General features: G+C 38.0%; 1 protein-coding gene across 1 annotated transcript in view; it reads right to left on the bottom strand.

The window, feature by feature from the left end:
• Window positions 1-8,061: 8,061 nt before the first annotated feature.
• Window positions 8,062-15,223, bottom strand: part of LOC106071884 (histone-lysine N-methyltransferase SETD2-like) — a 32,880-nt gene continuing 25,718 nt past the window's right edge. Inside the window, exon 2 of the mRNA XM_056007258.1 lies at window positions 8,062-14,366. Within this exon, the coding sequence (XP_055863233.1) occupies window positions 12,590-14,350 (1,761 nt within the window). The 5' untranslated portion in view covers window positions 14,351-14,366 and the 3' untranslated portion in view covers window positions 8,062-12,589. The remainder of the gene's footprint in view (window positions 14,367-15,223) is intronic.

The raw sequence follows: 15,223 nt of genomic DNA, 5'->3' as shown, positions 1-15,223 counted from the left end.
GCGGGCAGAGTGACTTTTCATCCTTACATTCGAACTTTCAGTACACCAGCGATGCTCAATCCAAGGCAGTGAAAAAAAAGGGGGTGGGGCGGCTATCAATATACAACATGCGTCTGCCGGGATTCGTGGCAACATCAACAGAAAATAATCGATTCCTATGGAATCGAACCTCAGCTGCTACATTTAACACTGTAAGTTTCGAATGACCGGGGTAGCTTCGCGTCACGGTTCCGCCGTGGCTTGGTCATCGCAGCAATAGTCACGTGGTTTTTTTTTTAAATTGCTTGGTTTCTACAATGAAGTGGAGTTCTGTGGTTTCGACCACCGCCCCTACCCTCGTATCCCCACTGTTTTGCTATGTTATCTGGACAATTATGTCGCGATATTTATTTGGCGTTTCAACTAGTTGATAAGTGTTGATAAGTGTCCACGCGAAAGTTTTCTAATACTGTATTCTGTGCATGTGCGTCTACAGGGGCGGAGCTAGGAATTTTCCATCGTTTGGGGGTCGGGGGGTTGGCTTGACCTCTTTGGGGGGGGGCTGAATTTTGCATAATATTTAATTTTAAATAAAAAAACACTCAAGTGGCAAATTCTTCCCCTCCTCTCCCACCCTAGCTATGCCACTGTGCATCTATAATGTATATTATGAACTTCTATTAACAATTTTGAGAGAAATATATTTATGTGTTGAGAAAAATTTTGTTATTAATAATTTTTTTAGGGGAGGGGGACATTATGTTTCTTTTTTTTCTTTTTTTTTGGGGGGGGGGGCTTCATACGGTTTTGTTTGGTGGACACCAACCACTGATTGTTTCCAATTAATATCTGACCACAGAATGAGACAGTTAAAGGTCACCCACAAGGGCCGAGGGATACACATTTGAGACCAAAAGAAAATCCGCTGCCGATGACAGACGCAGACGGCGAATAGGAAATCTTAATCGACCACCGACGGACAATGGTTATGCTTGTCGTGCATGTGGCAAAATATGTAGATCACAGCTGGGGCTGCGTGTCCACGGGAAATACTGTATTCCTCATTAATCTACGGACTCGAAGACAAGCCTTATTATTACTGTGTAATCAAAATGATTAAAAATTAGCAGAAGACGAGGATATTATTTATATTTTTAGGTCGTTTACCATGCATGCGATTATCTGGAAAGTTTGGCGAAATTAACGAGAATTTTTACGCTAGGCATAGGTATACATGCCACTTTTGACTTTACTCAAGATATATATTTGTTCTGTGCTTTTCATTTAGTGAAAGGCCATTTGCATATAAAAACATTGTGCTGAAATAAAAGTAACGGGGAAAATGAATTTCAAAAACACTTCAGTTTTCCTCTTGCAATTCCACCTCACCTCAGGTCATGAAAATTAGTTTATGCATTTACATGTAAACCATTTTTTTTAAACATGAAAAATAACTCAAAACCTAAAAGTAACGCACTTTAGTTGTTCTATGAATACTGCGAAAGTTATCTTATGTAAGTGTTGTGAGAGTTCTTGGGGTGACAGAATTCAAGGACACATTCATTAACCTACACAGTAAACATATCCCACCAAAAGCTAGAGAGATTACTTATAGACTTATCTTTGGGATGACCCCTATGGTTAGAAGACGGGCAAATGACCGTGAATGTATATTATGCCACCTTGAAAATGCTGATAACGAAAAACACATGTATTTGGAATGTCCATTATTCCTTCAAGTTAGAAGTACTGTAATGGACCTATTGGAAGCAAACTGTGGCAATTATGTAAATGTTAACTTGTCTATTATTTTAAACAAGCTGCCAAAACTAAAAAATAAAATGATACATAACTTTAACTTGATTATTGTTTCCGAATACATGAATCTTGTTTAGGCTACCTGGCTCAAATGTCTACATAATAATAAGGTGTTTGATCCTAATCACTTGGAAATAACATTTAGAAAAATAATGGACTTTAGGGTAGAGAATTATCTAGTTTGATTTTCATATACCTGTATAATGCTCATGTAGTTTTCCAGAAATAGGGTGTTGGGGGTCAGGGATATCTGATATTGTGTTGATTGTTCTGGAGTAGAGTATACTTGTATCATTTTTCTGTCTTTAGGGGGTTCATTGGTTAGGTAGTATGTCTTTGATATTAAATAATATTTCTATTACTGTTATTATATTTTTAGGTTAATCACTTTTCAATTGTTTATGATTTAATACTTGTGAATTATGATAACTTACAAATAAAAACATATTTAAAAAAAAAATTTAAAAAAATAGCCCACAAAAGAGGCAAGATGGCCCATAAAAGAGGCATATAAAGCCCAAAAAAGAGGCAAAGAAAAGAGGCATAAAGCCCAAGGATTCCTATGATGATAAAGCTAAAACTGAATAGCGCAAATTCTGAGGTTTCCTTTAAAAAAAAAAAAAAAAAAAAAAAAAAAAAAAGAATTATGATAACTTACAAATAAAAACATTAAAAAAAAGCCCACAAAAGAGGCAAAGAAAAGAGGCCTAAGGCCCAAGGAAACTTAATAGCGCAAATTCTGGGAGGTTTCCTTTTTTTTTTTTTTAAAAAAAAGTGTTGCCCAAATTTCGTCCAGCCGGACAGATTCGGTCCTCCTAAAAGTCAGTACTAAGTGTATACATTTCACTCCCTAGTTTCTTAAAATGTATATTTACGTACGTCAAGGCCCTCAATTTTTCTCCGATGAATTGGTACCATGACATTTAACATTTGTGCGTTTATGAAATCGCACTCTGATTGTAGACTAGAATCTACCAGAAAAAGTGAACAGATTCTTACTCGTTTTTGGAACATGATAATAATTCAACATATTTGATCTTTATATAAAGTGTGGCTGTTTTTAAAAAGAACACATAAACGCCATTATAAAACAAATATGACGGCATTCTTGGTTTCAGCCACAAATAAAAGATTGTTAAACTATGCCTAGAGATTGAAGGATTCATGTGAGAATATTTATCATATAGAGACACGAAAATGAATCGGTGGTAAGCTTATGGTACTTAAACATCTAAAATGCAAATAAAACTAATCTCGTTCTGGAGACGGCTGCCTTCGGAAGAATCCCGACATGTGAGGACATAAAACAGAGAACAATAGCCATGATGTCTACAGCAGGAAATTAATTCCACTTATCTTATTCATGGTAAACTAGTAACACAGACTAAATACGCAAAATACTTGGGTGTTATAATAAATGAAAAACTGTCATGGAATCCCCCATATTGATGAAACTATTTAAAAAATCAAACAGAGCATTACGGTCTATTAAAAGAAATTTCTATAAATCAAATAAAATTAATAATCAATAGTTGTAAAAGTGGTGTATTTTTATGAAAAAAACTGCTTGCATGGTTGATTTTAAAAATTAAATTTTTACATACAGAAAAGAAAAAAGTAGCCACTGCATCAGAACTTTGAAAGGTCTAAAATATCATGATTTCGGATTTTAATATCTTTTCTAGTTTACGAGATCTAAACAGGACGGACGGACTGACATTCCATACAAAACTAATAGCGTCTTTTTCCCTTTCGGGCCGCTAAAGATGGATCCCCTCATAATTTACAAGCGTATTTTAAATAAATACATCTTTTGTAATGCAAAAGTTTAAGCTATACATTATTGCTCATACTAAGTGGGACTTACTTCTAACCAGCTGAATTATCTTCAATATTGTAAATAGATACATATTCTAGGTTCCAGTATGGTCGCTCGTATTCGTGTCATTGTATCTAGTATGCATCTTACTTGCTCAAATGTCTCAACATTCTTAAAACAATATTTAGAAGAATGTAAATATAGGCTACTAGCCGGATATTACGCGCGCCTGCGGGCCTTAGTTTGTGTATTACTGATGTACTGGATGGGAGTTAGTCTCCCTAATCCCCATGTTCCCCATTCAGACCTTGCGGTCTACAGGGCAGATGGTTTGATTTTTGTAAACCATCTGTTTCTGTGGCCTACGGTCAACAAGGGTGTCATGTGGCCAGCACAACGACCAACCGCCAATGTCAGGTACCCATTAGAACTGGGAGGACTCAGAGACGCCCAAAGATCCAGAAATAAAAAATCCCAGCCTTCACCAGGATTCGAACCCGGGACTTCGGTTCGGAATGCCAAGCGCTTTACCGCTAAGCTACCGCACCACCTGGATTGGATTTAGATCTATCTCAAACATCGAGAATGTTCTCTTCACATTTTTTTAAATGTTTCCGCGAAAATAAAAAAAACAGTAGAAAATTGATAATGTGTTTACCCGTTTAACCGACATATTCATATCCAATGTAAAATACAGAGAAAAACGGGTTTACCCGATTTGTTACAAAAATGTATTCTTTAATTCAGACACCTTTCATTTAGCTATATATATTTAATGCAAAATAACGAAGCTAGGGCCCCCACCTTTTTTTTTGGGGGGGGGGGGGAGGGGAGGGCAAATTTAATTGCTAGAGAACTTATAATGACTAATAATGTTTTGGGGGTCGCGCTAGCTGACTGGTAAATCGCTGGGCTTTGAACCGACGAGTCTCGGGTTCGAATCTCGATGTAGATTGGAAGTCAAAGTTTCGAGACCCTGAGGGCGCTCCTTAAGTCCACCCAACTGGAATGGGTACTTAACATTTGTTGGGGGTTGGTCGTTGTGCTGGATGTATGGTGAGATCAATAACCATAGGCCACAGAAACAGATGATCCCATGCTATAAATCAAATGATCAAAAAGGGTTACTATGCTTTTGCATTTTATCTGTTAGTTTGTGTGTAATGAAATGCCTGAGCCTTGCTGGCTCACAGGGGCCGACCTCGAGTTTGTGCAAGCTGTTAAAAAGATACATTTACAAAAAAGCAAACCCAAACAATTAAGAATCTTTGAAATAATCAAATAGCGTTTATTGAAAGTCAGTTACATGTTTTAAATGTCAGGATATGAAAAACAAAATACATTCAAGAAAGAATCATTTTTAGATGTAGACATTGCCAGACGTAAAGAGATATGTAGTCCTAATAGCATTCACTGTTCTTAAAAAAAAATCGTTTCCAAACAAGAAAAATATTTAAACTGTAAGGCACACAATAACATGGCTGACTACAACTATTTTTTTGATGGAACTCTTCTGCGTTCAATTAATATAAAAGTTTCAATAAAAGGCAGGAAGAAGCAATGAGTCCATGAATCAAGGTTCAAAATTCATTTGGTTGTTTCTCTTTAACAGCAAGCTGTAATGACGTAGACTGTTTATTAATCTCTAACCCCCTTGCTCTATTTGTTATGACGTAATTTATAGACGCTCAGAAAAATACTTTTGACGATTAGCATTTAAAAGGATGAATTAATAGAATTAGATTCCAGATATCAAGATATATTCGTAATATATTTGAATATTGTCACTGGGTAAATTCATACACGGCATTGAATTCGCAGAAAAGCCTAGATAGAAAATATGATCATATTTTTAAGTGATAATTCAAATGTGTTGACTCTTGTTTCAGGGGAGTGTAAGATTGTTAAAGCCGTGTAGATCGTTGTAAAGATCCTATTAAAAAAAAAAAGAAAAGATGTCAAGATATGCAAATTTACTAAAGACCAGTATGAGCAATGCTCAGAACTGCAAGTAGTCTGAACTAATGACCAGGGTAGAGAGGCCCCCCTTTAGCTAGCCAACCATCAACGGGTCAGCTTCTGTTAGCAAGTTTAAACTAAATAAAAGGTGCTGGACAAAATGTTAGATATATTTTTATTGACATGTGTGTGTGTGTGTGTGTCTGAGTGTGTGTCTAAGTGTGAGTTTGAGTGTGTGTCTGAGTGTGTGTCTAAGTGTGAGTTTGAGTGTGTGTCTGAGTGTGTGTGTGTCTGAAAGTGTGTGTGTTTTGTTTGTTTGTTTTATATGTTTCGGATGTTCCTTCAGAGTTGAAGATAGTTTACTTCCTAGTCCAAACCTCCCGCAGGACGACGGAGATGGGAGCGGGCAGGGTTTGAACCCTCGACCGTCGATAAATCCGAACTACAGTCCAGCGTGCAAACCGCACGACCACGCAGTCATGTGTGTGTCTGAGTGTGTGTGTGTGTGTGTCTGAGTGTGTGTGTGTCAGTGTGGAATGACGGATAAATAAAGAGCTGCCCACGGCTAAGAAAAAACAACAACTTTCCTCTGCAGTCGGGGGAGGGGAAGGTGTTGAAGGGTAGACATGTTTTGGAGCAGGCGCTGTTTCTCCATTCCTACTCCGCTGTGTTAACGCGATTTTGACTATTTTCGCTTAAGTTTGTGTCCGTAGTCACTGCAAGGCGTCCGTAGTCACTGCGAGGCGTCCGTAGCCAGTGTTAAGCGCCAACACGTCCTCTAAGAAGATTTAAGTAAGAACTGGGACCACTGGTTAGATTCTAATAGCATTAAATACTTTTGACATCGCTGTTGTAGAATTTCTATGATACTCATAGATCAGACTTTAATTTCCCGCGCTTTTCTACAAGAATTATTTTTCTCCGCGGTGGTATTCTCTCCCCGCAGCCATGCAACCAATCAGAACACAGTATAAGATTAGCAGACGACAACGTGTAAGGATACAGAAATGAAGATAATGGCAGATATATATGTAAAATATGCATATATCTTGTCAACGTGGACTCCAGAATGTAAAACACGTTTTTGTTTTAAAAAAAAAGGGCAAATAATATAATAATTATGTAAATAATATGCACTTACTCTAAATAAAATATTTTGATAATGACTTCATTACATACATTTAAATAACAAGAGTAGTAACTTTATAAAAACAACGCAACAACTCTGCAGTTTAAATACACATGTAAAAGCTTACTCTAGTATTGCTACAGAATATAGTAGGCCAACATGAATGTTACTAGAATGGTCATTAAATATATACATAGAAAAACATAGAGGAAAGGCATAATTTAAACCACAGATGTGTGTAGGTTTATTGAGAGAATCAAGGCTACACAGAACAACACAATGTTAGGGACTGCTAAACGAAGCTTTCGTATTGAATATTATTGTCTCATAAATGAGAAGTCGATTACACAATCTGAAGGGTTAACAATACCGGTAGCTTTAGTGGTTGCTTTGTTTCTTTCAAATCGATACTCGTTACAAATCGATACTTTCACGGTCCACCAAATGTATCGAACGAATTAGCGCCTGAGATTAAATTACATCCTCGTTTTGTATTCGACTTTAGATTGTACACGATGGCAAAATGGAACGGATAACACACACACACACGCACGCACGCACACACACACACAAAAAGAAAAAAAAACACGCACGCAATTTGCTATATCCTTGATTGTATTAATTGTTTCTTTTTAAAGTTAACATACATATACATAAGTATACGTTGTTCTAAGCAGACCTGTGCATTTTTTTTGAAAGGTTTAATTTTGGTTCGGCTGCACTTTACACAATTCAGAGGCGGCCTTGGGGGGGGGGGGGAAGGGGGGTAAGTGGGGCACCCACCCAGGGGGGGTGGCGAGAAAGAAAATTGTTGTAAGTCATCTGCCGATCATAAAATTATTCCTGGCCCTGCTAAAGCGGACTCTGTGCACATTCAGTTTAATCTCCAGTAACAAGCTCCCTAAACCACAAACAGAGATCCACGCCCCTGCCTAGAACTATCGAGTGAACAAAAAGGTGCATGTTGAAGTTATGAAGATAACTTTGAGGTAAGGTCCAATTATGCTCTTTAACAAAAAAAAAACACAAATAGATGACAAGGGGGAAACAAAATACTTGCCAAGCTATTTGAACGTAACAAATATATTCTACTATTTGTACAACAAATGTTTACATAGTGAAATCAGCACAGTTGAAAACATCTACCAAGCCAAAGTTAAAGGAGTAGTGTGTCTATAGCAATGGATTTATGTGATGTTTAGGGCGCGCTACCTTGAACATATTTCTAAAAAAAAAATTAAGATAATCCTAACCTATGCTTACGAAGTATATAGTCTATTCAATTGCAATGATATTAAGAATCCTCCTCACTTAAATCAAAATTTCAGCGCACGTCTCTAGTCACCCCCCTCCCCCCCCACCCAAAAAAAAAAAAACAACAACCTGTCCAGTGTGCAGCCGAACATTCCGGGCTCACATAGGTCTCACCAGCCACATGAGGAAGCACAAAACCCCAGTGCAAAGCCCTCAGCCCCCCTGGATGACAAAAGTGGTCATCATCGAATCACGATGTACGAACTATATATATATATATATTTAGTATTGTGCTTTTCACGTCGTACTTATAACAATAAAGATCTTATCTTATAATTTGTGAATGTTTTCACAGCGTCCAACCGCCTTTACTTTTCCCCAACTAATGTCAGGTAGCCATTAGAGTAGGGGAGACTCAGGGGCGTACTAAAATATCAGTGAAGACTACGCTTATGTAGAAATACATTATTTTCGATTACTCTATTGTTGCTAAAGGACGAAAAATCTTAATAATTGGCATTTTGTCTGGGGACTTTTTTTGAGGGGTAACCTTTGGGAACTAAAACTTTAAGAAAAAAAATACGAGAAAAAAAAAAGGCCAGTTCATGAGGTCAAACAAAGTACCTTTAAGACCCTATCTCACTTCTGTACCTGACCTTACAAAACATCCGAAGTGTGCGTCCACTTATGGGAATTCCCAGATCTATTTTTAAACCTATTCTGGACAGTTTTTTTTAAAGCTTCTAAAAAGTGTGTTTTTTTTCAAACTTTAGTACGTTTTTAAAAAAAAAGGAGGGAAATAACATCCATGTTTGCACAAAGCGAGGCGAGCAAATACTACGTCACTGATCACGTGGTCTGTGTAGATGTGCTGATGGGATCACGTAGAATTTACCAGAACGAAAGCACGCGAGGCCATACAGCCGAAGCGTAGAAAAGCTTGCGTGTTATTTTAAACCGAACGAAGGTTTGCCCATCTCTGAGTAAATGAAGATTTTTTTTTTTTTAAAGTGATAGCGAATTCAGTTTTTAAACAATAACAACTAAAGTAAACGAAACGAAATTTCCAAAACTTTTTGGTGTTTACAGTCAGAGAACGAAACAAAATATTAGATTTTGACACTCAAAAAAATATGGTTATAATTTGTTTGTACAGCTTGTTCAAAAAGAATTACCTCTATTTACTAATTGGCTTACAGACTAGTATGTCTATTTAATATTCGTTAAGTGGTCTTGACTTTTTAAATTCTTTAATGCACGGAAAGAAAGGAATGCTCACAGACCTATATATATATATCTAGACTGGACACGGAGATCTTTTAACACTATAAAAAAATGTCGTGAAAATGTTTTAAAATGTTGGATCAAGGCTTTGTTTTGTAAAGTAGTTTATAAGAAGTAAAGTGTTGTTTTTTTTCAACCTTAACCTATGTAACATATAATTTAATTTTTAGATCTAGATCTAGTAATTGAACATCGAAAATAAGAGCACTCTCGTCTCATAATTATTATTTTGTATATCTTAGATACATAATCTAAAATGATCTAAATACTCATTTTTTAAAATTTACATAAGTTGACTAAAATCAATAGACGTGAATTATTTCGATCTAGTATTTTCGAAGTATGATCTTAATGGAAACTAACAGGAAATGGCTTTATTTCATGAATTTGCGTGACTATATAGTTCTGTGATTACTACATAACAATCTATATATATATAGGTCTGTGAGTTGATCAATCGCGGATAAGAATTAGTTTCCGTTTTCCAGTCTAGATATAATATATATAGGTCTGTGTTTTACAGTCTAGATATAATATATATAGGTCTGTGGGAATGCCTCACAGTAAATGAAAATGTTTACATATTTTAGCATAGACTGTTAAGAGGTGAGAGGCCCTGATGACTGTCTGAAGAATTCACTCTGCTGATAATAAGGACATAGATCTACATTGTTGATTTGATAGAAATATGGAAGATATGGCATGTGGTTGACAGAGATGTCAATGTTTGACACGTGGATGATTGAAATATGGAAGATTGAGATGTGGAAGAGTGACGTGTGGATGACCAAGATGTCAATGTTTGACATGTGGGTAACCGAGATGTCATTGTTTGACATGTGGATGATTAAGATGTGGATAATTGAGATTTTGGCGATTGAGGTGTGGATGACAGAGATGTCATCGCTTGACATGTTGATGATTGGGAACTGGTTAATTAAAATAAATTTAGATGATTGAGATGTAAATGATTGAGATGTGGAAGATTGGCATGTGGATGATTGAGATGCGGATAAGCTTACCATGTAGTGTGTAAAATAGTAAGACAAACAGCTTTACTCATAAACTCATTCTTAACTCAAACACACAAGATTTTAAAAACTCTACTATATGCATAAATGAGTACAAGTCAAAGATATAAACACATTAAATAATTAATTAAATAATATTCATAGCGCTATAAAAACTTAAATCCCAGAATATGATATCTCTATATCTATAACATCTCTAGCAGTACTAAAAACAACCAAAATTGGCAGCAGTAACAGCATCAGACCATTAGACTTAGTATTACAATCACATATTGCATGTATCAACCGATAAGATTAGTTAACACAAAAATCGTCTATTGAATCCATTAAAAACAAAACCTGTAATAACTTGATAATATACATGTCATATTATGTGCCACAAAATGTGTTCATTAAATATATGGTCAAAAAGGTTCCGTGGCAAGGCGTAGGTACTAGGCGCCTGCGCCCTTGCTAGTTTGTGAAAGTAGAGCCTAAAAGACAGATATATGTCAAAACCAAGAACAATACATAGACAAAATGTATGTTAGTATACAGACATAGACAAGATAAACAGTTTAGAGATAAAGAATATAAATAATTCAAGTATATAAATAGAATTTAGTTATGGAAGTCACAATTCAAGCTCACATGATTTATTATCGGCCCCTTATAAATATGTATTTATACTTTTCAAGGGAGATAAACGATTGATCTTAGCAGTAACATTAGTTAGAGCACAACTAACCAAAGAGAATAAACAACATTTTAAACATTTCTGTATTAACCGCCCACACTGTTAAAGTAATAACGATTTTCCTTATCCATTATCCAGCTGAATGAGTCGCTGTATCCATTAGAAATAGTATAATCCATGAAGGAAATTCCACGATGTAGATTAAAACAAGTGCTAAAGAGGGAGATATAGAAAAACACCTAGCTCTACTTGGCTTGCAAGCCAATGAAGTTAAAATTCCTTAATTGATATGTCGTAAGGACAAATCAGGAGACACACTTAAAGACACATTTAAAGACACTCCATTACAATCCTGGCTATTAGATTATAGCTTAATTTTTGGCCCCCGTTTGAAATAATTTTTTCCCAAGTGGGTGTGTCAGAGTTGCCGGACGTTGAAGTAAGAGTTCTCTCTCTTTGAATTCTGAATAAATGTCGCGTCTCTCATAGCTTGAAGTGGAATCTTTGTTTCAGGGCCGGCCTCAAACTAGGCAGCCGCCTAGGGCCTCCAAAAGGTGGGAGCCTTGCACAGAGCTCAAAATTTTTTTTTAGAGAAAACATTGCGAAACTTGGATCAAATCTCAAACATAGCAGAGCTATAAGACTCTTCTCCTAAGTCTCTACTGTGATTCAAGATGTCATACTGAATGCTACAGGAATAGCACTATATGAGTTTTATAGGTGGTATAAGGAACCTGTGTACGAAATTTCATGCGGATCCGTACAACGGTTTAAGAGTTCTCTTTATCAATAAGTCAGTGGTATTTCATAAACATATAGTAGATTTTATTTGCTGTTTTAGAAATAGATGCAGAAAGATTTAAATTCGTTTCGTAATGTTATTTTTCGCTTTTTAAAAATGTTTCTATTTCATTATTTGGATATAAATTATTTACGCCGTATTCAGTGTTTAATGTGAATTTTCAAATCCAAGTTTTAAAAAGAAAGGCAAAATGTAGGCCTAGATAGAGTCCAGTAGTCAATGGTTTGCACTTTTACAATTTTACCTGACAAGACGGAGTAGGGACACTTGTGTACAAAGACAAAAAAGCTGTGACAGAAGTCACAATGACTAATTGCCTCCTTCATATGAAGCGAGGTCTAAACAAAAAGTCCAAATTTATACCGGGTTTGGTCTGAGAGCGTGCAAAAACCTGGCATGAACATCTTAACTAAATCTTTGATACCAGGAACTCTTTTGCGTACAATACACTTCAACGTATCAAGACTAAGGCCAGGAAGAATGCTTGAATCAAGGTTCAAAGTTCATTCGGTTTTTGTTTCGTTTGCAGAAAGCTGTAATGACGTAATTAGGCTATGAGTAGTAATCTCTAATCCTGCTGTGATGTTGAACAATGTCGCTGACTATAGGTGACAAGGAACAATTTTTAGGAGACTATTTTTTTCTTCTGTGCACTTTAACTTTCTCCCGTATAAAAGAATAAACAGAGTCATCTGATAACACGCAAACATAAAGTAAAGATGTTATTCTTAAATCAAACACACCAAAAAAAAAAATACTAAAAAAATAACACCAAAAGAACAAAGATTGGAAGAAGTTATTGCAGCCCGTATTTCTGGCGTCTCTCTACAAGTTTCTATTAGTACATAGGGAACTCTTTGTCGTTGGGGTGGATGCTGGTGTTCAGGGCGTAGGCGTCATGCGTGGTGTCCCCGCGGACCGAATGCCTGGTCTCCTCGGAGAGAGATTTCGAGAAAGCTCTCTCGTGTTTGAATTGATTCTCAAAACGACGAAAGTCTCGCGGTTGACGGCTGTCGGAGTTTTGGCCGACTTCCGAGTGGTATCCCGCGAGACTGTCCGAGGACTCATCGAGTCCGTTTGAATTCTTTTTGGAGCCTTTTTTCTTGTCCTTTTTGTTCTTTTTGGACTTTTTCTCCTTTTTCTTGCTGCTGTGTTTGCTGCCGTAAGGAGGCACGGACTTTGGCCGTTCGCTGGTACCGTAGTAGCCATACTGCGGGACCACGTAGAATCCGTTGCTAGGGACAGGAAGACCTTTAGCTGACGTGTACCCAGGCAATGTCCCATTTTGATGATAGGGCAGACCGTTCTGGCGCTGGTAATACTCCGATCTTCTGCTCAGTCGAGTGAATCCCTTGGGGGCGTCGTAATCTGTGGGCGGCGTTCGCGGCCTGGAGCTGGAAACGCTAGAGTCATCTCGTACGTTGCTAGTTCGGCTTTTCCTGGAGGTGTGCCCGTTGACTCGTGATGTGTCGGGCGAAGAAGAGGAGGACGAGGCGGACCTGGAGGAGAAGCTCCTGTGCCTGGGTCTGGCGCGTGGGTCAACGTCGTAGTATACGGTGCTGGGTGGTGGCGGGACAAACACGGGGACGGGTCTCGCCCGTAAGATTGTAGCAGGGGGCGGGGGAGAAAAGAAGCGTGGCCTAGGGAAAGCGTAGATAGGCTGTGCCATTGGGGCTGGGGCCATCAACACTGGCCTCATCAGCGGAGGAGGGGGAGGTATGTAAGGCCTTAAGGGAACAACGATGGGGGGCCGTGAGGGGGGCACGATGGCAGAGGCGGAATAATGAGAGGCCGCGTAGCCTGGTGCTGTTTCCACAGCTGGAATAATGACTGAGTGTGTGTCGTCTGCAACAGAGGAGGCACCGCCAAATTTGTGCAAAGCATATTTTTTAACTTGCGCATTTTTTGTGGAATAGAAATACCCCGTGGAGGGGGGCTCTTTGTAAAATGCAGGTGAGGTGTTGACCGCCATAGATTCCCCAGGTGTCAACTGTATCGGAAAGTCCGGCAGCGAGGCGGTTTCGGTCTGAAAGGAAGTGTCCACTTTAATGGGTTCATACGTAGCCGACTGGTGACCACTGGATAGCGTAGAATAGCCTCCGACTTTGCTTCGCTTGTCCATGATGGCGGTCCATTGGACCAAGTCCATGGCGTCTTTGGGCGTCTCTGTAATGAAGCCGTGGCACTCCAAGACTTGCCTGCCTTTTGTCCTCCTGGTGATGGCCGTAAATATGACCGGACGGTCACTGTTGTGTCCACCGGCTTCCGGTGACGTGAGGGATACGAATCTGACGGAGAGATCTCCGGTAGAAGCGTTGCTGGTCTTGACGCACCGGACTGCGGCACACATGGTCAGCGCGGCGAAGGGAAAAAGAACCACGTTGGTGGGGTCAGTTTTGTATTTAAGTTGGATCCCGGCAGGGACGATGGTCAGCACGGCTAAGATGCCCTGAATGTTCTCGTCATTGTCCACGGGGTACCGTGACCTCAGAGGCTGCTGAATAGCCTCGAGGCCTTCTGACGTCTCCAGGGGCACAGCACTCCCGATGTAGAGTACCTCTTTGATCAGAGGCGTGGTTGGTAAGCGTTGAATAACCATTCTTTAAGTCTGGTATCTGTTGGATGAAAAATTAAAAATATGCAAATTTAATATCCCATTTGATAAGCATTAATGTCAAAAATGATAAGTGCTGTTACTGAGGTTATTTACATTCCAAAAAACACAAACGTTTCATTATTTAAAAAAAAAACTGAAATAGTTTAACATAATTTAACATAAATAAAAGTCTTCTCGTGGTCTTGTGTTTAAATATAATTTAATATTTTTTTATTACATATTTTACATTATTTCATTCAAAGAGGCCACTTTGGATATCGGCCCACCGGGCATTTGTCCGAATGCCCATATAGCCAGTCCGCACCAGCCTTAGACTAGTAATTCCAAGTAATATCTCATGACACTTGATCCTTGTATGGCGCCTGAGTTGATCTTTATTAAAGGTAGGACCCCCAATTAGTCGTGAAGCTTGAAGGCTCAGATCTCAAAGTGAGAGACTACTTCAAAACATTACACGTAAATTTTTTTTTGAGACAGCATTATACAGACCAACAAAAAAATAAGCGAAATAAAAAAAAAACTTTAAAAAAATAAAAAGCTTATATAAGTGAAAGAACTGCACATTTATTGCTACATCTCTTAATACTGTAAGATTATTTTTCCTGTTTGTATATTAAATAAAATTAACAAAGTAGAACTATTTTATTAATTATTTGGTTAATTTTTAATTGATTCATGTTTTGTTAAAGACAGTGAATAATTGTGCAAAGTTTCAACTTGATCCGAGAATGGGAAGTGGGAGAAATAACGTGTACGAAATTTGTACCAGACAGACAGACAGACAGACGGTGTGAATTGATATAAGCTTTGTAAGGAAAGAAAAAACACGAGAAGGGCTGAGAGAGGTGGTGAATC

Source organism: Biomphalaria glabrata, chromosome 12 (genome assembly GCF_947242115.1).
Source record: "Biomphalaria glabrata chromosome 12, xgBioGlab47.1, whole genome shotgun sequence".
NCBI classification, from domain to species: domain Eukaryota; kingdom Metazoa; phylum Mollusca; class Gastropoda; family Planorbidae; genus Biomphalaria; species Biomphalaria glabrata.
This window is presented reverse-complemented; position numbering and strand designations above follow the sequence as displayed.